Source organism: Etheostoma spectabile, unplaced genomic scaffold, assembly GCF_008692095.1.
Source record: "Etheostoma spectabile isolate EspeVRDwgs_2016 unplaced genomic scaffold, UIUC_Espe_1.0 scaffold00004397, whole genome shotgun sequence".
NCBI lineage: Eukaryota > Metazoa > Chordata > Actinopteri > Perciformes > Percidae > Etheostoma > Etheostoma spectabile.
Window position 1 is genome coordinate 39,277 of NW_022603144.1, and position 22,650 is coordinate 61,926.

Genomic DNA, 22,650 nt, shown 5'->3' on the forward strand with positions numbered 1-22,650 from the left:
ACTTTGGTCTTTTTTCCTTATTAAAATTTTGAAAATGTAAGGAGAGCCATGTCCTGTTGTGGAGGAAAAAGTTTATTTTGCATTTTGATCCTTGACAACTTGTTGATTCACTGTTGTATAACTATTATTCTTTCATTTATCAATTATATAACCTGTTTTGGTCACATATCGAGCTCATGTTTTGGGGAATATATATATATATATATATATATATATATACATATATATACACACACACACACACACAATATGATGCTTTTGATAACAGATTATAAATAAAGCAAACTTTTGCAAAAAAGAAATGTTACTATCCCTGAAATCACCATCATCAGACCAACCAGACTCCATGTAAATAATCACTACTTTTAGCAAGTATAGAGCAGCATATCTCCAACAGACTCCATGTAAATAATCACTACTTTTAGCGTGTATAGAGCAGCATATCTCCAACAGACTCCATGTAAATAATCACTACTTTTAGCGTGTATAGAGCAGCATATCTCCAACAGACTCCATGTAAATAATCACTACTTTTAGCGTGTATATAGCAGCATATCTCCAACAGACTCCATGTAAATAATCAATACTTTTAGGGTGTATAGAGCAGCATATCTCCACCAGACTCCATGTAAATAATCACTACTTTTAGCGTATATAGAGCAGCACATCTCCACCAGACTCCATGTAAATAATCACTACTTTTAGCGTGTATAGAGCAGCATATCTCCACCAGACTCCATGTAAATAATCACTACTTTTAGCGTGTATAGAGCAACATATCTCCACCAGACTCCATGTTAATAATCACTACTTTTAGCGTGTATAGAGCAGCATATCTCCACATGTAAATGGATAAATTAAGGGTTAATGTCAACCAGACCAGAGTGGTGATTGGTGGAACAGTGGAAAGATGAACCAAGACGGCTTTTGGTAGTTTTATGTAGTTTCTGTCCACTTTGAATGGAGTGTGTTTTACGATGATAAAAGTAGTGATTATTTACATGGAGTCTGGTGGGTGGCGACGGCCTGTTAAAGAGCGAAGATTCCAACAGATGTTCTGAATAAATGCTTATTTCCATCCGTCCTATCGTCATATCGTCGCTGAGAGAAGAGAGCCCAGGAAGGAGAGAAAGACCAGCTGAAGGTTTAATGGACTAACCTGCTCTGTGGACCCGGAGCTGAGGGTTGAAAACAGCGTCCAGTAGTTCCCGTTGTCGCTCGTTCTCCTCTTTTGAACGACAAAGTTCCTCCTCGTACTCTGCTATCGTTCTTTCAAACAGCCCAAATATCTCTTCAGCAGCCGCAGTTAGTCGCTGCTCCACCAACGCTCTCAGCATCTGGACTTTACACATTTTACCTCTTTCTAACACAACAAAGACCCTCTGCTAACACTGCTTTCTGAGAGACGCCATCTTGGTCACAAGGGGAAGTTAGTAGCAGCTTCCGGTGCAGTTTAGTTCTAAAGCTTCAGAATAAAAGTCCGGAAATGTTCCGGATTTCCTCTGAAGAACAGGCAGGAGTATAAATGATTTAAAAAATAAATAAAAAGAAAGACATATACTGTATTATATTGTCAGAGCTCTGAGAAAAACAATGAACCAAATTAAAGATGATGGTAGTTTCCTTTTAATGTGTCAAAACAGAAGATAAGTTTTGGTCTTGCTGGGTAATTTCATCTGATTTAGTTGTTTGTCTGAAAATGAACAGTAGGCTCGATCGAGATGAGCCGGTCTGCGCGGACGATCACCGCCCGTTGCATACTGGGTAGATTTGTGTCCGACTCGATCCCAACTTGCTCCGACGTCATGCACACGTCTACAGGCGACGATATTAGGCCCGCCTCGCCTGTAAAGAAGATGAGAACAGGCGGCAAAAAGCTGCGGTAAAGACGGATAATTTCCAGCTCCTTCAGGCTGGACAGGAAGTGACAAAAACACTGTGGTGCAATTCCGATTTAATAAAATATAATCAGACCCCAGATCAGCTGGTACACAGTCTCCAGTTGTTTTAATTATGACAGAGTAGATCTCAGAATGCTCTACATGAGACCTGTTGCTGATTTTAATCAACAGACTGGAGATGATCTGGGATCAGGTCTAGTCTCTCTGACTCTAAACGTCTCTATCAGCCTCAACATGTGTTCTGGACAGAATAAGTCTTTAAATCAGACAAATAGAGTTAAAATCCCTCCGATTCAAAAACAATAAAAAGTTTATATTATCCCCAATATGGAGCTCTAGAGGTATACACGTTCTAGCTGATGTATGTAATGAAAATGGGCTCCGTGATTTTAATGATCTGAGACGGTCTTACCAATTGCCTGGAACATCTTTATTTCTGTATTTTCAACTACGTTCATCCATGAAGGCATATGGAGTACCATGGGGCTCTCATCCTACTATCCACCCTTTGCACTCCATTTTACAGAGTGGTAGTCAAAACAGAGGGGTGGTCTCCCGAATATATTCTTTTGTTCGGGATGCCTCTTATAAGACTCTCCCTATTTTACGTGTGTGGGCCAATGACCTACAACAGCACAATGAAAGTGACTCACTGGACTGGGATACCGTTTGGTCCTCGATTGGCTTTGCCTCTAAGAATCCAAATCACCAACAGATCCATTTTAACAATATCTTTAGGACCTACCTCACTCCCAGGAAAAGCTTTCTTATGAAACGCCTAATTTCTCCAATCTGTAATCTCTGTTCAGAAGGTTGTATAGGCTCATACATGCATATGTACTGGGAATGTAAGGATGTGAAGCTTTTTCTTTGGGGGGAGGTATGTGCCACTTTATCTGATGTTATGGAGGTTATTGGACCATGTTCTCCTGCTGTGCTGCTCTTGAATGACACTTCCTTACTAAAGATGACATGTTGGAAAAAACGTATGCTCCTAACAGGCCTCACTGCGGCCAAGAAATTGTTAGCTCTACGCTGGAAACCTCCACATGCAATTACTAAGCCTCATTGGATTAACACGTATATAGACGTAATCGAGATGGAGCTGTCAGTGTGAAGAATGCACGGAGCCGGACCCGATCCTATCTCAGCGTGGCATTCAATGGTTGATAAGGTTAAGAATGTGCTGTAACTTAATATCTGTGTGTACATTGTGGGTTTGAGGTATGTTTATGGCCGGTAAATCCTGTTAGAGATCCAGGGTATGAGGGATGGGGGGGGGGGGGTCGCAATGTGTTTTTTTTTTTTTTTGTAGTTGTCTTGTGAAATGTGTATTTAATTTGTTTTTGATGGTGATTTGCCGACGGTGCAGTCGGATGGATATATAACTGATTTGATGATTGAAAAGTAATAAAAAGAGAAAAAATTGTTCACAAAAAATAAATAAAAAGTTTATATAAAACGTCATCATGTTGTAAACCAATCAGGTGTTAGATCAGCTGAGAAGCCGGCGTTTCCCAGCATGCTCTGGGGCCGCCTGGGTCCGCCTGGCTCTTGCAGTCGGTGAAAAGCAACTGCGCCGCCTGGTCTCAGACCTGCGCCCCCTGGTCTCAGACCTGCACCCCCTGGTCTCAGACCTGCACCCCCTGGTCTCAGACCTGCGCCCCCTGGTCTCAGACCTGCGCCCCCCTTGCTCTCGTGAGATTTCCGTTGCCCGTGTGCATGACGTCAGAGCAAGTCGGGATCAAGTCAGCAGTAAAATCCAAGAGTGTATGGCTGCAGCCTGGAGCGCCGCATGTCATGCCGTCCCGCCTGGCGCCATCCCCGAGCTTCTACTTTTCAAAATTAGTTTAAGTAAAAGCTTGGGTCAACTATCATGCTAATTAATACAACACTTAAAAATTTGTGGGTGTTTTTATTAATATTTAAAAATATATGTCCGTCTCTAAAATAAATGCAGATTATAGGCAAACTAAAAGATTCCTTCTATGGCTGCAACTTGGAACTTCTCCCGTCTCATGCCCTCTCGCCATGCTGACAAGTATATTGTCTATAAGCAGTTGTATTTGCAGCAATGTACCAGTGAAGTGTGAAAACAATAAAGAAAAGAAAATTAAGAGTCTTGGAAAGAGTAACAGGTTTATGTTTGTATTCTGGTTCTTGTTGTGTGCAGAATCAGATCCTTGTTCTCCCTCCTCAGGAGGTCCTGCCGTTAGTCGCAGAAACGGCTGCGTCGCTGATGCAGGTTTCATCAGATGTAGCCACGTTAATATGGAACAACACAACCATAACATCAGGAATGAGCAAACTATATGAACGGCAAAATTGTTACTTTAATAATGTTTCTTAGTTGATTACAACAAACGTAGTCACGAATTTACCCGTGACTCCATCTGGCCGCCGCGATCTCGTGAGGTCATCGTTGCCCACGTGTACATGACATCAGAGCGAATCTGGATCAATTCAGACACAAATCTACCCAGCATGCAACAACTGGTGATCAATTCTACGCAGACCTGGCTCATCTCCAACGAGCCTAATCTCACGAGAGCGAGGAGGCCGCAGGTCTGGGACCCAGGCGGACCCAGGGTATCGAGACACTACCGGCCCACCAGGAAAAGTCCCGACTCTCCAAATCCCTGACAGAGATAAAGTCTCCTCTCTGAGACTCTGAGCCTAAATTGTGACACCCTTAATTGATTATATGACAAACATTACAATAAAAAGCAATATCTAATTAAAACTGCAAGCAATGATGAACGGGCCCTCGCCTCTATGCAGGTCGGGGTTACTGGCATAGGCCAATCTTTGCAGCAGTGAATTTGCGCAACACTCAGACACTGCAAATTGTCACCAATGAAGATGGAACTCCCTGCTATAAGACTCTATGTCATACAGTTCATTATCTGTGGAAGGGGGCGTGGCCAGCTCACCGGGGGGTGGGTCAAACATCACCAATGAAGAAGGAACTCTCTGCTGAGTTCAATGACACCTTACACAAGACTGTAGCTTAAACGGTTCAAATGTTAGGGACGGGGGCATGGCCTGGGTGAGTGGGCGTGGTTAAAGTATGGGGGCCACCTCAGTATCACATGTAGACCACACATTCTAAGCTTCATGTAAATCAGATGATGTTTGTCATATTAGGCTGATTCACTGTACTGCACAGTGAATGCAGTACAGCGTGCGTGCAGTACAGGCCAAAAGATTCAATGAGTTTCCTTTATTTTCATGACCATTTACATTGTAGATTGTCACTGAAGGCATCAAAACTATGATGAACACATGCAGAATTATGAACTTAACAAAAAAGGTGAAATAACTGAAAACTTGTCATCTGAAAAGTTTTGATCCAACTGCGACTGCACTTGGGGACACATTGAGAGTTTTTGTAATCTTCCGGACCGACTGCCCTTCATTTCTTAAAGTAACGATGGCCTCGTTTCTCTTCTCTTAGCTGATTGGTTCTTGCCATAATATGAATTCTACCAGTCGTCCAATAGGCTGTCGACTGTGTATCAACCTGACTTCTGATGGTCCCAACTCCATTAATGAGGAAGAAACTCCACTAATGAACCCTGACAAGGCCCACCTGTGGAGGGGGACCATTTCCGTAGACCTCATGGAGCTCATTGAGAGAACACCAAGGGTTTGCAGTGCTATCCGAAAAGCAAAGGGGGGAGGGGGGGGTACTCTGAAGAAACTAGAATATCAGGCATGTTTTCAGTTAGTTCACAGACTTTAGTTAAGTATGTATCTGTGTGTGTGTGTGTGTGTGTGTTCTACTTCTACTACCTACTACCGCATGAAGCTCACTGAGAGAACAGCCTCCAGCTATGGTATGGTGCTATAGTGTGTTGCTTTCATGGGGGGGGGGGCGTGCCAGCTGAGTCACACATGGCTGACAGTCACAGACTGTCATGCAATCAAACCCAGTGTCATTAAAGGCTCTCCCACATGTTATCCCCATTTAAAAAACAAACTATTCAGTCATATAGGTATTTGTTGTGAAAGAAATACAGTTCCAGTTTAGAGCATTTTGTTCAAAATCCAACATTTCATGCAGATGGCATTAATGCTAGATGTATTGCAATGTGGGTAATGAATAAAACAAAATTCTAGCAGCCCCATGTAATGTCCGATTCACTCAAGATTTGGCATGGATACTCATGTTGCTATACGGAACAGCGATCCTTTATTGGGTGGCCATCGGAATAAATCTTGGCCAGATACACAACTTCCTGTTTCAATAGCCGCCGCCTACAGGAAGAAAAAATATAAAAAAAAAAGAATTAAAAAAATTCTCACAGCGCCATCTAATGGCTTATTGACTTGAAATTTGGCATGGATGCTTCGACCACTATGCGGAACAACTTTGTCTTGTTTGGTGGCGATTGGAATAAATCTTGGCCAGATATGCAACTTCTTCTTTCAAGAACCCTGACAGAAAGTTGGTCCTCTATAGCTCGCACATTTTTCGCACTAACAAAATTCTTTGGATAACTTTTCATCGTGAGTGTCAGTAGATAATACCTGCCAAGATTCAGGAAGATTGCAGTTCTGGTTCTGGTCCTCCAAAGTCCTCTTAATCAGCTTCTGTTTCCATCTGACCAACACATTTATGTTTTCTGAGCTGAGAGCTCCAGGCAAATCTTTTGTTACAAACAGAGCAGCTATATCTTTTCTCTCCTGTGTGGACTACGGCCATGTGTGACCGTAAATGTCCTATCCGTGTAAAACATTTCTTACAAACAGAGCAGCTGAAAGGTTTTTCTCCTGTGTGGATTCTCATGTGTGACCGTAAATGTTCACTCCGTGTAAAAAATTTCTTACAGACTGAGCAGCTAAAAGGTTTTTCTCCTGTGTGGACTACCATGTGTGACCGTAAATGTTCACTCCGTGTAAAAAATTTCTTACAGACTGAACAGCTAAAAGGTTTTTCTCCTGTGTGAGTTAGCATGTGGTTCTTCAGATGTGACTTTAAGCCAAATCTTTTCCCACACTCAGAGCAGCTGAATCTTTTCTCTCCTGTGTGGACTACCATGTGTGACTGTAAACCTCCTCTTTGTGTAAAAGATTTCTTACAGACTGAGCAGCTGAAAGGTTTTTCTCCTGTGTGAGTCATCATGTGTCTCTTAAGATATGACTTGCGGCCAAATCTCCTCCCACACTCAGAGCAGCTGAATGTTTTCTTACGTCTTGAATCATGTTTCAGAGAGTTTAAAGCTGACTGAGGTTCTCTGGTCTCCTTCCAATCAGCACTGTCATCAGTCTCAGGTTCAGAAGAGTCTCCAGTCTGGTCTTCAGTTTCTGGTTGTAAAAGTGGATGTGAGTTCCTGGCTGGTTCTGGTCCTCCACAGTCCTCTCCATCAGCTTCTGTTTCCATCTGACCAACACATTTATGTTTTTTGAGCTGAGCGCTCCAGGCAAATCTTTTGTTACAAACCCTGCAGCTGAATCGTTTCTCTCCTGTGTGGACTACCATGTGTAACCGTAAACTTCCACTCTGTGTAAAAGATTTCTTACAGACTGAGCAGCTAAAAGGTTTCTCTCTTGTGTGAGTTCTCATGTGTCTCTTCAGATCTGACTTGAAGACAAATCTTTTCCCACACTCAGAGCAGCTGAATCGTTTTTTACATATTGAATCATGTTTCAGAGAGTTTAAAGCTGACTGAGGTTCTCTGGTCTCCTTCCAATCAGCACTGTCATCAGTCTTAGGTTCAGAAGAGTCTCCAGTCTGGCCTTGACTCTCTGATTGTAAACGTGGCTGTGAGTTATTGGCTGGTTCTGGTCCTCCACAGTCTTCTCCATCAGCTTCTGTTTCCATGTGTTGAGTCAGTCTTTGATGAAGCTGTGAGGACTGAGCTTCCTCTTCATCATCTTCACTCTTCACAGGGACAGGAGTGAAGGGGAACTTGGTGATATCAGCCTCCTCCAGCCCTTGAAGCTGCTCTCCCTCCTGACTGCTCCACAGTTCCTCCTGCTCCTCTTTAATGTGTGGGGGGACCTCCGGCTCCTGCTGGTCCACCTTGGTGCTACACTCCTGCTGCTCAGGGGGAACCTCTTCTTTAATCACCAACAGCTGCTCAACATCTGCAGTAAACACAAAGTGAGGAAAACTGGGACGTCAGACAAAACCAAGACAGCTGCACCATTCAACTTGCCTCCATTTAGGAACAATCACAACCTTTGACATTTTCATAACTCACAGCGTAACTGAGAACATGATTTAAACATAACCTACTACTAGGAATGGGTTTGATTAAAACCATATGTATATCTGGGTTATGGGAATACAGTGAACCATGGCTTTGACCCATGCCTTGCTGTGGGAGACCAGGGTTTGATTCCCACTGTGGGTTTGATTCCCACTGTGGGTTAGAGTGCCCATGTGCTCCAGAGGCCGACGTATGGAGCAATTCTTTAATTTTGAGTTTCATATTTGAGGTTTCTCTTAATTTGATCTCGCTTCGTTTTCTCTTTGGACTTCGTTCATTTGACAGAGTGTGTGTGTGTGTGTGCGTGTGTATGTCTGTTTGTTTGTGTGTGTGTCTGTTGTTGATATGAGTGTGTGTGTGTGTGTGTTGTTGATATACGTGAGTGTGTGTGCGTGCGTTGTTGATATTAGTGCGTGTGTGCGTGCGCGTTTATATGAGTGTGTGCGTGTGTGTGTTGTTGATATGAGTGTGTGCGTGCGTGCGTTGTTGATATGAGTGTGTGCGTGTGTGTGTTGTTGATATGAGTGTGTGTGTGCGTGTGTGTGTTGTTGATATGAGTGCGTGCGTGTGTGTGTTGTTGATATGAGTGCGTGCGTGTGTGTGTTGTTGATATGAGTGTGTGTGTGCATGTGTTGTTGATAATACTTTTATACTACCAGTATTTATTTATGCCTCAGGAGACTGTATAAGGCGTAGTGTATTTTAGTCTTATTTAATGTCCAGTAACTCTCTATTTTACTGTAAGACCGGTTCTTCTTTGTTTGACACTTGTTCACTTATCCAGCTCTGCTCTTGTCTTTGCTGTTGCAAACCGCAATTTCCCCACTGTGGGACAAATAGAGGTTTTCTTATCTTAACTACTATTTCTAGACATAGTTCCATTATCTTTGTTACTATTATTGCCACTGTTCATCACACCCCCAACCGGCAGCGTCAGGCACCGCCTACCAAGATCCTGCGTCTGTCCAAGGTTTCTCCGTGAAAGAAGGTTTTTCCTCGCCACTGTTGAACTAACTGCTTGTTCTTGTGGGAATTACTGGAATTGTTGGGTCTTTGTAAATTATAGAGTATGGTCTAGACCTACTCTGTCTGTAAAGCATCTTGAGATAACTCTTAATATGAATTGATACTATAAATAAAATGTAATTGAAAACCACCGGAGTTTAGAACATCAACACAAAGGAAGAGGAAGGTGACGGATATCTGGTATTAATGAGGGACATGTACCGGAATTTCCATTGACACCGGAGGGATCCCTTAAGTGGAACGTCGAGGATATAGACTACTTGGGGGTGGACATTTTGCCCTCATAAATTAGTATTGCTAATAAAAACTTCCAGGACATCTTTAAAAATGAATTGAACCTGATCTTGATCGATGGTCTTACCTCCCAAAATCACTACAAGCGTATTACAAGCTTGGGTGTCAATAGTTAAGATGGACATACTACCACAAATTATTTTCTTCTCCATGTTACCTTTACCACCTCCAACTGATTACTGCGACAAAATGCATTTGGGGTGGGTAAACAACATAAAGCTGACAACTCTCCAACATCATAAATCCAAAAGTGGACTTTTAATTCCTAATTGTAAACATGGTCATTATTTTGGACATTTGCCTTGAGATCATTATCAGATTGACTCTTAGTTGTTGGAAACCTATAGAGAGTACTTTAGCGTAACCACAGATTGGACAACGCATTCTTTGTTCATATGATACCACATGATATAAGCGACCGTCGGCTGGTCCCATGACGCCGGTACTGAGCACCGGGAGGTGACAGTCCTCTTAGAGACGGTTACATTTAAGATTAGCTGACAAAAGGTGAGCTTCACACAGTTTAGAAAACAACACAACTTCGTAAAACAACGGATTAGACAACTAATCCACTCAGAGGGGGCAGCTCTAGACTTCTGCAGAGGGGTTCCCTCTTCCCCTAAAAACACATTAAATAAATACGTCAACGTTGTTCCTACCTTTCTCTTCATCATCTTCACTCTTCACAGGGACAGGAGTGAATGAGAACTTGGTGATATCAGCCTCCTCCAGCCCTTGAAGCTGCTCTCCTTCCAGATTGCTCCACTGTTCCTCTTTAATGTGTGGGGGGGCCTCTGGCTCCTGCTGGTCTACACTGGAGCTACACTCCTGCTGCTCAGCGGGAACCTCTTCTTTAACCACCGACAGCTTCTGCACATCTGGAGGAAACAGGGAAACACAATGAAGACCGGGACTACATGCTTCTGCATACTAACTTCCAGAGTGATCATGCTGTAAAGACCATGGATTTATTAAGAGAACGGATACAGTGTTCGACGTGAAGCTCCATTAATTCTAGCTTCTGCTGAAGATAGCTAGCCCTGGCAGTTTGGGAACAGAGACGTTTATAACATTACATCCAGGTTACAGGCTTTATAGCATACAGCGCCATAATTAGATAATACACATTATGAATTACAGCTATTATATACATTTTACAGCTATAGGATCTCAGGAGAATAGTCATGAGCCCACAGTGCAGGGAGATGTGTGCACCAAAATACTCCCCCCACATTAGGGTCTTGCCCCCCCCTGCTGCCCAGATAACTTTGGTGTTTCAAAAAAAAGTGCTTGTACAAAAAACTGCCACTATTTCTGCAAGCTTCTTAATGCATCGTAACAAACAATTAATTTATATTAATTAATAATTGTAGATATAATCTTAGTCCACTGTCCCTCAAATACTTAGCTACGTCCCTGCATCAAACGTGCAGAGCGCACAGCAAACGCAGAAAAATCTATGTATGTAGATCAGACCTGGGCATCTTACGGCCCGCGGGCCACATCCGGCCCTTTGTGCGTCCCAGTCCGGCCCGCGTGTTGCCAATCATAAATTACAAAATAAATTTAAAATATATCTATATCGAGTGTGCAATACAACGGTGCTGCTTTTGTTTTGAAAAGCGTTATTTGTATTACTTCCGTGTGGACGTATGCACGTGCGTGATTGTAAGTGAAGGTGAACAGCGGCAATCACAAATTACAAAATAAATTTTAAAAAACATCTATGTCGTGTGTGCAATACAACTGTGCTGCTTTTATTTTGAAGTGTTATTTCTGGACGTATGTCCGTGCGTAACATGTGAGTGAAGGTGCACAGCGACGAGTGATGCCCGGTTACCCCCAAGATGCCCGGTTACCCCCGAGATGTCCGCTCACGCTAAAAAAAGAAAAGTTGATGACGAATGCCGTGTTTTCAACAAGACATGGACTGCCAAGTATTTCTTTACAGAAATTAAAGGTAAAGCCGTGTGCTTAATCTGTGGTGCACAGGACGCTGTGTTTAAAGATTATAATTTGAATCGCCGCTACACGACGAAGCACGAGGATAAATACCGGAATCTGTCTGATGACGCGCGAGGGAGGCTGATGGTTGATGGTAAAACTGCAAACCCAACTAGTACTTTTTACCAAACTTCACACCCCCAGAGATGCAGTTTCAATCAGCAATTCAATGATTGTTTTTTTTTTCTTATTTTAATTTCATTTTAATTTCACATAGGCTAATAAATATTTAAGGATTAAGAGTTGAAATAAAACCATCAAAAGCAATCTGCTTTTGTAAAAAGTTATGTTAGGTTAAATTAAATTATTACCATTTATTTTTATTTTTATCTAAAATAATACTGAGCAAAATTTAATTGAAATATTGTCAATGTGGCCCTCCAGCAGTGCTCGGGTTGCTCATGCGGCCCTCGGTAAAAATTAATTGCCCACCCCTGATGTATATATATTTATATATGTGTAAATAATCACTACTTTTAGTGTGTATAGAGCAGCACATCTCCACCAGACTCCATGTAAATAATCACTACTTTTAGCGTGTATACAGCAGCACATCTCCACCAGACTCCATGTAAATAATCACTACTTTTAGCGTGTATAGAGCAGCACATCTCCACCAGACTCCATGTAAATAATCACTACTTTTAGCGTGTATAGAGCAGCACATCTCCACCAGACTCCAAGTAAATAATCACTACTTTTAGCGTGTATAGAGCAGCATATCTCCACCAGACTCCATGTAAATAATCACTACTTTTAGCGTGTATAGAGCAGCATATCTCCACCAGACTCCATGTAAATAATCACTACTTTTAGGGTGCATAGAGCAGCATATCTCCACATGTAAATAGGTGAATTAAGAGTTTATTCCAACCAGACCAGAGTGGTGATTGGTGGAACAGTGGAAAGATGAACCAAGACGGCTTTTGGTAGTTTTATGTAGTTTCTGTCCACTTTGAATGGAGTGTGTTTTACGATGATAAAAGTAGTGATTATTTACATGGAGTCTGGTGGGTGGCGACGGCCTGTTAAAGAGCGAAGATTCCAACAGATGTTCTGAATAAATGCTTATTTCCATCCGTCCTATCGTCATATCGTCGCTGAGAGAAGAGAGCCCAGGAAGGAGAGAAAGACCAGCTGAAGGTTTAATGGACTAACCTGGTCTGTGGACCCGGAGCTGAGGGTTGAAAACAGCGTCCAGTAGTTCCCGTTGTCGCTCGTTCTCCTCTTTTGAACGACAAAGTTCCTCCTCGTACTCTGCTATCGTTCTTTCAAACAGCCCAAATATCTCTTCAGCAGCCGCAGTTAGTCGCTGCTCCACCAACGCTCTCAGCATCTGGACTTTACACATTTTACCTCTTTCTAACACAACAAAGACCCTCTGCTAACACTGCTTTCTGAGAGACGCCATCTTGGTCACAGGGGGAAGTTAGCCGCAGTCAGGACTACAGCTTCCGGTGGAGATCAGCTGCTGAGTTTCAAAATAAATGTCCTGAAATGTTCCAGATTTCCTTTGAAGAACACGCCAGAATATAAATGATTAAAAAACACGTTTAAAAGAAAGACAAATACTTTATTATATTGTCAGAGCTCTGAGAAAAACAACAAACCAGATCAAAGATGATGGTAGTTTCCTTGTGGCAGGATATAAGAGGTATTCTGCAGTTCGGGTGAGTGGTTTTTGGAATTGTGTTTAGTATTTTAATAAAACCAGCCCAGTTAGTAAATTTTATAAATTGGAAAAAAACTGTAAGAGGATAGATATATGTAGGATCTGGGCTCTTCTAAACAATGTTGTGTTCTTAAACCTTAAACATATTTTGGTATAGTATTCATTTGAGTCTTAAAAATGACAAACTTTGTACAATCTCCAATTGTCCAATCCAATCTGTACATTTAATATTAATTTTGTGAAACAAGGACCTCAGTATTTGAAAAGTACACAACAGGTGTCAAAGGATGAAGATCTCATTCTGAAGGAAAGCTTTTCATTCTCACGTTGTTAGATCGTTGTGTGAGACAGTAAGAATACTGAATCTTGCTAAACATACAATATGTTACATAGAACGAAAGAAATGTATGAAACAATAAGATATAAATAAAAAATAAGAATACTTTTCATACCACAAAATATAATTTCTCCTATCTAGAAGATTTCTTTTGATACTTTGAACAGCGGAGCCGTTTCTTACGTCTTGAACCATCTTTCAGAGAGTTTGAAGCTGACTGAGGTTCTCTGGTCTCCTTCCAATCAGCACTGACATCAGTCTCAGGTTCAAAAGAGTCTCTAGTCTGGTCTTCAGTCTCTGGTTGTAAAAGTGGATGTGAGTTCCTGGCTGGTTCTGGTCCTCCACAGTCCTCTCCATCAGCTTCTGTTTTCATCTGACCAACACATTTATGTCTTTTGACGTCAGAGCTCCAGGCAAATCTTCTGTTACAAACACTGCAGCTGAATCTTTTCTCTCCTGTGTGGACTACCATGTGTGACTGTAAACCTCCTCGCTGTGTAAAAGATTTCTTACAGACTGAGCAGCTGAAAGGTTTCTCTCCTGTGTGGATTCTCATGTGAATTTGTAACTCTGCTCGCTGAGTAAAAGATTTCTTACAAACTGAGCAGCTAAAAGCTTTCTCTCCTGTGTGAGTTAGCATGTGGTTATTCAGATTTGACTTGAAGCCAAATCTATTTCCACACTCAGAGCAGCGGAATCTTTTCTCTCCTGTGTGGACTGCCATGTGTGACTGTAAACCTCCTCTTTGTGTGAAAGATTTCTTACAGACTGAGCAGGTGAAAGCTTTCTCTCCTGTGTGAGTTAGCATGTGGTTATTCAGATTTGACTTGAAGCCAAATCTATTTCCACACTCAGAGCAGCGGAATCTTTTCTCTCCTGTGTGGACCACCATGTGTGACTGTAAACTTCCTCTTCGTGTGAAAGATTTCTTACAAACTGAGCAGCTGAAAGCTTTCTCTCCAGTGTGAGTTCTCATGTGTATCTTCAATTGTGACTTGAAGCTATATCTCTTCCCACACTCAGAGCAGCTGAATGTTTTCTTACATCTTGAATCATGTTTCAGAGACTTTAAAGCTGACCGAGGTTCTCCGGTCTCCTTCCAATCAGCACTGTCATCAGTCTCAGGTTCAAAAGAGTCTCCAGTCTGGTCTTCAGTCTCTGGTTGTAAAAGTGGATGTGAGTTCCTGGCTGGTTCTGGTCCTCCACAGTCCTCTCCATCAGCTTCTGTTTCCATCTGACCAACACATTTATGTCTTTTGAGCTGAGTGCTCCAGGTAAATCTTTTGTTACAAACACTGCAGCTGAATCTTTTCTCTCCTGTGTGGACTGCCATATGTGACCGTAAATGTCCTCTCTGTTTAAAAGATTTCCTACAGACTGAGCAGTTGAAAGCTTTCTCTCCTTTGTGAGTCTTAATGTGTCTCTTTAGAGATGACTTGCAGCCAAATCTCCTCCCACACTCAGAGCAGCTGAATCGTTTCTTACATCTTGAATCATGTTTCAGAGAGTTTAAAGCTGACCGAGGTTCTCTGGTCTCCTTCCAATCAGCACTGTCATTAGTCTCAGGTTCAGAAGAGTCTCCAGTCTGGTCTTGAATCTCTGATTGTAGATGTGGATGTGAGTTCCTGCCTGGTTCTGGTCCTCCACAGTCCTCTCCATCAGTTTCTGTTTCCATCAGACCAACACATTTATGTCTTTTGAGCTGAGTGCTCCAGGTAAATCTTTTGTTACAAACACTGCAGCTGAATCTTTTCTCTCCTGTGTGGACTGCCATATGTGACCGTAAATGTCCTCTCTGTTTAAAAGATTTCCTACAGACTGAGCAGTTGAAAGCTTTCTCTCCTTTGTGAGTCATAATGTGTCTCTTTAGAGATGACTTGCAGCCAAATCTCTTCCCACACTCAGAGCAGCTGAATGTTTTCTTGCACCCTGAATCATGTTTCAGAGAGTTTAAAGCTGACTGAGGTTCTCTGGTCTCCTTCCAATCAGCACTGTCATCAGTCTCAGGTTCAGAAGAGTCTCCAGTCTGGTCTTCAGTCTCTGGTTGTAAAAGTGGATGCGAGTTCCTGGCTGGTTCTGGTCCTCCACAGTCCTCTCCATCAGCTTCTGTTTCCATGTGTTGAGTTTGTCTTTGATGAAGCTGTGAGGACTGAGCTTCCTCTTCATCATCTTCACTCTTCACAGGGACAGGAGTGAATGGGAACTTGGTGATATCAGCCTCCTCCAGCCCTTGAAGCTGCTCTCCCTCCTTACTGCTCCACAGTTCCTCCCGCTCCTCTTTAATGTGTGGGGGGGCCTCTGGATCCTGCTGGTCCACCTTGGCACTACACTCCTGCTGCTCAGGGGGAACCTCTTCTTTAAGCACCAACAGCTGCTCAACATCTGCAGGAAACACAAAGTGAGGAAAACTGGGACGTCAGACAAAACCAAGACAGCTGCACCATTCAACTTGCCTCCATTTAGGAACAATCACAACCTTTGACATTTTAATAACTCACAGAGTAACTGAGAACATGATTTAAACATAACCTACTACTAGGAATGGGTTTGATTAAAACCATATGTATATCTGGGTTATGGGAATACAGTGAACCATGGCTTTGACCCATGCCTTGCTGTGGGAAACCAGGGTTTGATTCCCACTGTGGGTTTGATTCCCACTGTGGGTTAGAGTGCCCATGTGCTCCAGAGGACGACGTATGGAGCAATTCTTTAATTTTGAGTTTCATATTTGATGTTTCTCTTAATTTGATCTCGCTTCGTTTTCTCTTTGGACTTCGTTCATTTGACAGGCTAAGTGTGTGCGTGCGTGTGTTGTTGATAATACTTTTATACTACCAGTATTTATTTATGCCTCAGGAGACTGTATAAGGCGTAGTGTATTTTAGTCTTATTTAATGTCCAGTAACTCTGTTTCTATTTTACTGTAAGACCGGTTCTTCTTTGTTTGACACTTGTTCCCTTATCTATCTCTGCTCTTGTGTAGCCCACTAGAAAAATGATGGAAACAAATATGCATATATTTTATTATTATTATTATTATAAAATAAACAAGTTAATCTATTATAAATGCATATGGTTATTATGAACCAATTAAAACATTGGTTCAGTAGTTGATCCCGCCTTGATTTGAGAGGTGACAGCGGGTGCTTTTGTGGCCCACAGACAGCACACAGCCAGCCTGTTAGCCGCCGATACGAAGAGATAACAGAGAAATTAACATCTAAAAATAATTGCATGTCATCTAAACCCTTGGAAAAGTACTTTGTGAACCATACCGCTGCCAAGGAGCCTTGAGGGATTTCCGTTGTGTGGGATATTCAACGTGTTTGTCCGACGTGAAACTTGGTGAGTTAGCTAGCCAAAGCGATTGAAGTATCGAGTGCCATGATGCAGTTAGCGAACGCAGACACTACGCAGCATGTTATGTAATTCACTGTGTTACCACATTAATGCATATTAATTTGCCAATCTCTGTTTTATATTTAAGATAGTCTAAGTTTGTTTACAATATGCATCTGGGTTATAATAAACGTAAGTTGCAGTATGTATGTAAACTATATTCCTGTATTTTGCGCGCATGGTTTTAACACGTGTGTTTAGCTCCAGTTCTGGTTAACACTGTCTGTATGCTTGATGTAAGAGCTCAAGGCATATGGCTAGAATGGGAAATGTATTTTATTGCAGAATTGAACAAGACTTGAGTACTGTTAGTGTAACATATGTTTAATACACTTAACCTATGTATAATATGTTACCATATAGTTCATTATGTTATTCTGACCTGGTTTACACAGGTCAGGTTTTTTGTGTCCCTTGGAAAGATTCATGTTTGATGGCGAGCCACCCAACTAGAACTACAGAATCTTAAAGGACGGTATTTTAATTTATTTTATGCCATGGACTAAAGACAAAAGCAAGACTCTTGAGAAGAAACACTTCTGAATATTGTATTTTATTCATTTTACTTTTATTTTGTAAGGAACACTTCTGAATATTGTATTTAATGTTTATTTTGTACACCATTTAAACAACTCTTGGGCTACTTAGAGGGTGCACCCTAAGGTTTTGTATTTATGCTGTATGCTATTCACGCCCACACATATATAAATATTCTCAACCTTTGATACGTGTGTTGTTACTGTTATTGTTTCAGTCCACTACCTCCTACTTACCTAAATCTTCTGAAACCTAGTCTAGATAGATAACCTATATAGTAGACCATTAGTAAAGGCTACACTTGTCTTTGCTGTTGCAAACCGCAATTTCCCCACTGTGGGACAAATAGAGGTTTTCTTATCTTAACTACTATTTCTAGACATAATTCCATTATCTTTGTTACTATTATTGCCACTGTTCATCACACCCCCAACTGGCAGCGTCATGCACCGCCTACCAAGATCCTGCGTCTGTCCAAGGTTTCTCCGTGAAAGAAGGTTTTTCCTCGCCACTGTTGAACTAACTGCTTGTTCTTGTGGGAATTACTGGAATTGTTGGGTCTTTGTAAATTATAGAGCGTGGTCTAGACCTACTCTATCTGTACAGCATCTTGAGATAATCCACCGGAGTTCAGAACACCAACACAAAGGAAGAGGAAGGTGACGGATATCTGACCTAAATGAGGGACATGTAGCGGAATTTCCATTGACACCGGAGCAATCCCATAATTGGAACGTCGAGGATAAAGACTACTTTGCCCTCAAATTTTCCCTCATTAATTAGTATTGCTAATAAAAACTTCCGGGACATCTATAATCTATAAATTAATTGAACCTGATCTTAATCGATGGTCTTACCTCCCAAAATCACTACAAGCTCAGGTGTAATTAGTTAAGATGGACATACTACCACAAATTACTATAAATTTTCTTCTCCATGTTACCTTTACCACCTCCAACTGATTACTGGGACAACATGCATTTTGGATGGGAAAACAACATAAAGCTGACAACTCTCCAACATCACAAATCAGAGAGTGGACTTTTAATTCCTAATTGTAAACATGGTCATTAGTTTGGACATTTGCCTTGAGATCATTATCAGATTGACTTAGACCCAACTGTCTTAGTTGTTGGAAACCTATAGAGTGTACCTTCACACACACAAACACACACAGGTTGGACAACGCATTCTTTGTTCCTATGATACCACATGATATAAGCGACCACCGGCTGGTCCCGTGACGCCGGGTACTGCGCACCGGGAGGGGACAGTCCTCTTAGAGCCTGTTACATTTAAGGTTAGCTGACAAAAGTTCAGCTTCACCCAGTTTAGACAACAATACAACTTCTTAAAATAACCGATTAGACAACTAATCCACTCAGAGGGGGCGGCTCTAGACTTCTGCAGAGTCCTTTCCTCTTCCCCTAAAAACACATTAAATAAATACATCAACGTTGTTCCTACCTTCCTCTTCATCATCTTCACTCTTCACAGGGACAGGAGTGAATGAGAACTTGGTGATATCAGCCTCCTCCAGCCCTTGAAGCTGCTCTCCCTCCTGACTGCTCCACAGTTCCTCTTTAATGTGTGGGGGGGGCTCTGGCTCCTGCTGGTCCACACTGGAGCTACACTGCTGCTGCTCAGCGGGAACCTCTTCTTTAACCACCGACAGCTTCTGCACATCTGCAGGAAACAGGGAAACACAATAAAGACCGGGACTACATGCTTCTGCATACTAACTTCCAGAGTGATCATGCTGTAAAGACCATGGATTTAGTAAGAGAACGGATACAGTGTTCGACGTGAACTTCCGTTCATTCTAGCTTCTGCTGACGATAGCTAGCCCTGGCAGTTTGGGAACAGAGACATTAATAACATTACATCCAGGTTACAGGCTTTACAGCATACAGCGCCATAATTAGATAATACACATTATGAATGACAGCCATTATATACATTTTACAGCTATAGGCTCTCAGGAGAACAGTCATGAGCCCGCAGTGCAGGGAGATGTGTGCACCAAAATATTCCCCCCACATTAGGGTCTTGCCCCCCCCCAGCTGCCCAGCTAACATTGGTGTTTAAAAAAAAAGTGCTTGTAAAAAAAAAAGTGCCACTATGTCTGCAAGCTTCTTAATGCATCGTAACGAACAATTAATTTATATTAATAACAATTAATAATTTTAGACGTAATCTTAGTCCACTGTCCCTCAAATACTTAGCTACGTCCCTGCATCAAACGTGCAGAGCGCACAGAAATCGCAAAAAATATATGTATGTATGTATATATGTACGTATATGCACTTTTGATAACAGATTTCAAAATAAAGCAAAATTGCAACAAAAAAAAGTAACGTTACTATTGACGTTCATTTGTTTATCTAGAAAAAGATCCCTGAAATCACCATCACCAAACAGACTCCATGTAAATAATCACTACTTTTAGCGTGTATAGAGCAGCATATCTCCACCAGACTCCATGTAAATAATCACTACTTTTATCAAAATCAGTTTTAGAGAGAGAGAAATACACACACATAGCAACAGATTGCAAATAAAGAAAACTGTTGCTAAAAAGAAACATTACTGTTGAGATTCGTCTGTTTATCTAGAAAAACATCCCAGAAATCACCATCACCAAACCAACCAGACTCCATGTAAATAATCACTACTTTTAGCGTGTATAGAGCAGCATATCTCCACATGTAAATGGGTGAATTAAGAGTTTATTCCAACCAGACCAGAGTGGTGATTGTTGGAACAGAGGAAAGATGAACCAAGACGGCTTTTGGTAGTTTTATTTAGTTTCTGTCCACTTTGAATGAAGTGTGTTTTACGATGATAAAAGTAGTGATTATTTACATGGAGTCTGGTGGGTGGCGACGGCCTGTTAAAGAGCGAAGATTCCAACAGATGTTCTGAATAAATGCTTATTTCCATCCGTCCTATCGTCATATCGTCGCTGAGAGAAGAGAGCCCAGGAAGGAGAGAAAGACCAGCTGAAGGTTTAATGGACTAACCTGCTCTGTGGACCCGGAGCTGAGGGTTGAAAACTGCGTCCAGTAGTTCCCGTTGTCGCTCGTTCTCCTCTTTTGAACGACAAAGTTCCTCCTCGTACTCTGCTATCGTTCTTTCAAACAGCCCAAATATCTCTTCAGCAGCCGCAGTTAGTCGCTGCTCCACCAACGCTCTCAGCATCTGGACTTTACACATTTTACCTCTTTCTAACACAACAAAGACCCTCTGCTAACACTGCTTTCCGAGAGACGCCATCTTGGTCAGAGGGGGAAGTTAGCCGCAGTCAGGACTACAGCTTCCGGTGGAGATCAGCTGCTGAGTTTCAAAATAAAAGTCCGAAAGTGTTTTAGGCTTCTTTAGAGAAAAACACAGCAAGATAAATGATTAAAATACACGTCTGAATAAAAAAAATATAATACCAATGCAAAACATATAAATAGACGTGTACGCAGTTGCTTATGGGCCAATCAGGGGCCAGCATCACTGGAACCCATTGATTGACAGCCAGGGGCCCCTATCGCATTTTAATTACTCCGGCAGTCCCAGCAGTCCACATGCAGCCACTGTCCAATCAGGAGTGAGAACGGGTCAAATTCACGGGGGTACAATGTATCAACCCTGCAGGGTTCCCAAATTTTTGCAGATGCCATTTTTTTGTTTTCTGTTATTTTGAAAGAGTAATTGATGAAATAAAATCGAACTTTTTGTGACATATAATACAAATGTCTAATCTGTCATTTGATCCTTTTGGAGATTTTTTCATCTTTTCTTGGCTTCTTTATGCACAGTACTACACATTTTTACCTGGGGGGCCAAACTTTCAAATCCCACTGTATGTCTAATTCTAAAACTCTTTCTACAATTAATGTTCATGCAGAACAATCAGACAAACTAGAAGAAGAAGTAAATGATTTAAATACACGCTGTAAACATATATGTAAAACAATGCATTTATGTTTTTCATTCTTCTGACAAGTGACCCCACCAAAATAAAAAGATGAAGAAGCATTGTGGTGTTCCCGTGTGATGAATGTAAACTACACTACATACGTCCTGTATATAGACCACGTTATTGGTCCAGGGATGGGAGACTAATGGAGAAGGTTATGAAACCAATGCAAGCTATAACAAATAACATTAGGCCCACTTATTAAGGAGTAACATAAACTGTCCTTTATTAGAGAAGAATAAGCAACAAAAAAATGAATCATGAATGTCTTGGTCTCTGACCAGTCTGCTATTAATGTCCTCTGGGAATATCGCTGCATTGTCCCTTAATCTCCATGTCACCAGTCTCAGGTTCAGAAGAGTCTCCAGTCTGGTTTCCAGTCTCTTGTTGTAAAAGTGGACGATTGATCCTGGCTGGTTCTGCTCCTCCACAGTCCTCTCCATCAGCTTCTGTTTCCATGTGTTGAGTGTGTCTGATGAAGCTGTGAGGACGGAGCTTCCTCTTCATCATCTTCACTCTTCACAGGGACAGGAGTGAATGGGAGCTGCTCTCCCTCTTGACTGCTCCACAGTTCCTCCTGTTCCTCTTTAATGTGTGTGGGGGGGGGGGGGTCTCTGGCTCCTGCTGGTCCACACTGGAGCTACACTCCTCCTGCTCAGGGGAAACCTCTTTTTTTAACCACCAGCTGCTGCTCAACATCTGCAGGAAACTGAACCAAACACAGACAAATGTATAGTAAATACTTAGCTGAAGGTAGTAACTACCTTAATTTTCTTTGAGTTAAATAAAGAATCTCAATATATCTTTAACTATTTAAAATCTTTAATCAGTACTTTTAGCTAACTACTTAAATGTTTAGTCAGTACTTTGAGCTAACTAGGGAGTACTTCTGCTAGCTGTGTTAGCACTGTTGACCGTGTTAACACATTTAGCCATGTTAGCTAGTCGCTGCCTCCCAGGCTCTATCATCTCCCCGGTTGTGCGTTTACCCACTTGTATGTCTATGAATGTATCAGCTGTTAGTTCATCTTAGACTAAACTGCTATCATTGTTGACTAGAGCATGGGAAGGCATCATGTAGGTTAGAGCTGCATCTACAGACATTTGACACCATCTTGCAATAATCTATTACTTTTAGATAATTATTTCAACTGTTAAGTCAGTACTTTCAGCTATTTCAACTGTTTAGACTGTACTGTTAGCAAATTATTTCAACTGTTGAAAGGAGATTTCCAGCCAATTTTGACTACTACTATTAAAAAGGGCCCCTGGTTACCTGGGCTTAGTTT

At 41.7% G+C, this 22,650-nt stretch overlaps 1 protein-coding gene across 2 annotated transcripts; it reads right to left on the reverse strand.

Annotated features, from left to right (window-relative positions):
• Positions 1-6,283: 6,283 nt before the first annotated feature.
• Positions 6,284-20,810, reverse strand: LOC116677116 (zinc finger protein 135-like). 2 transcript variants are annotated; one of them, XM_032507797.1, is made up of 5 exons: positions 20,415-20,809; positions 18,859-19,077; positions 14,938-15,834; positions 10,099-10,317; positions 6,288-7,994 (listed from the first exon to the last, which is right to left on the reverse strand). In XM_032507797.1, the coding sequence occupies exons 1-5, from the start codon at positions 20,605-20,607 to the stop codon at positions 6,487-6,489; spliced, it is 3,036 nt and encodes a 1,011-aa protein (XP_032363688.1). In that variant the 5' UTR covers positions 20,608-20,809; the 3' UTR covers positions 6,288-6,486. The 2 variants fall into 2 exon arrangements, with proteins under 2 accessions (XP_032363689.1, XP_032363688.1); XM_032507798.1 differs by lacking the exon at positions 18,859-19,077 and having other exon boundaries at positions 6,284-7,994; positions 20,415-20,810.
• Positions 20,811-22,650: the final 1,840 nt, after the last annotated feature.

Excerpts from the sequence above, each read along its gene's own strand:
- LOC116677116 (XM_032507797.1), bottom strand. The coding sequence starts at position 20,607 with ATGTGTAAAGTCCAGATGCTGAGAGCGTTGGTGGAGCAGCGACTAACT. Across the intron at positions 19,078-20,414 it reads GCTCCGGGTCCACAGAGCAG|ATGTGCAGAAGCTGTCGGTG; the intron begins GTTAGTCCATTA and ends TGTTTCCTGCAG. Across the intron at positions 7,995-10,098 it reads TGAAGATGATGAAGAGAAAG|ATGTTGAGCAGCTGTTGGTG; the intron begins GTAGGAACAACG and ends TGTTTACTGCAG.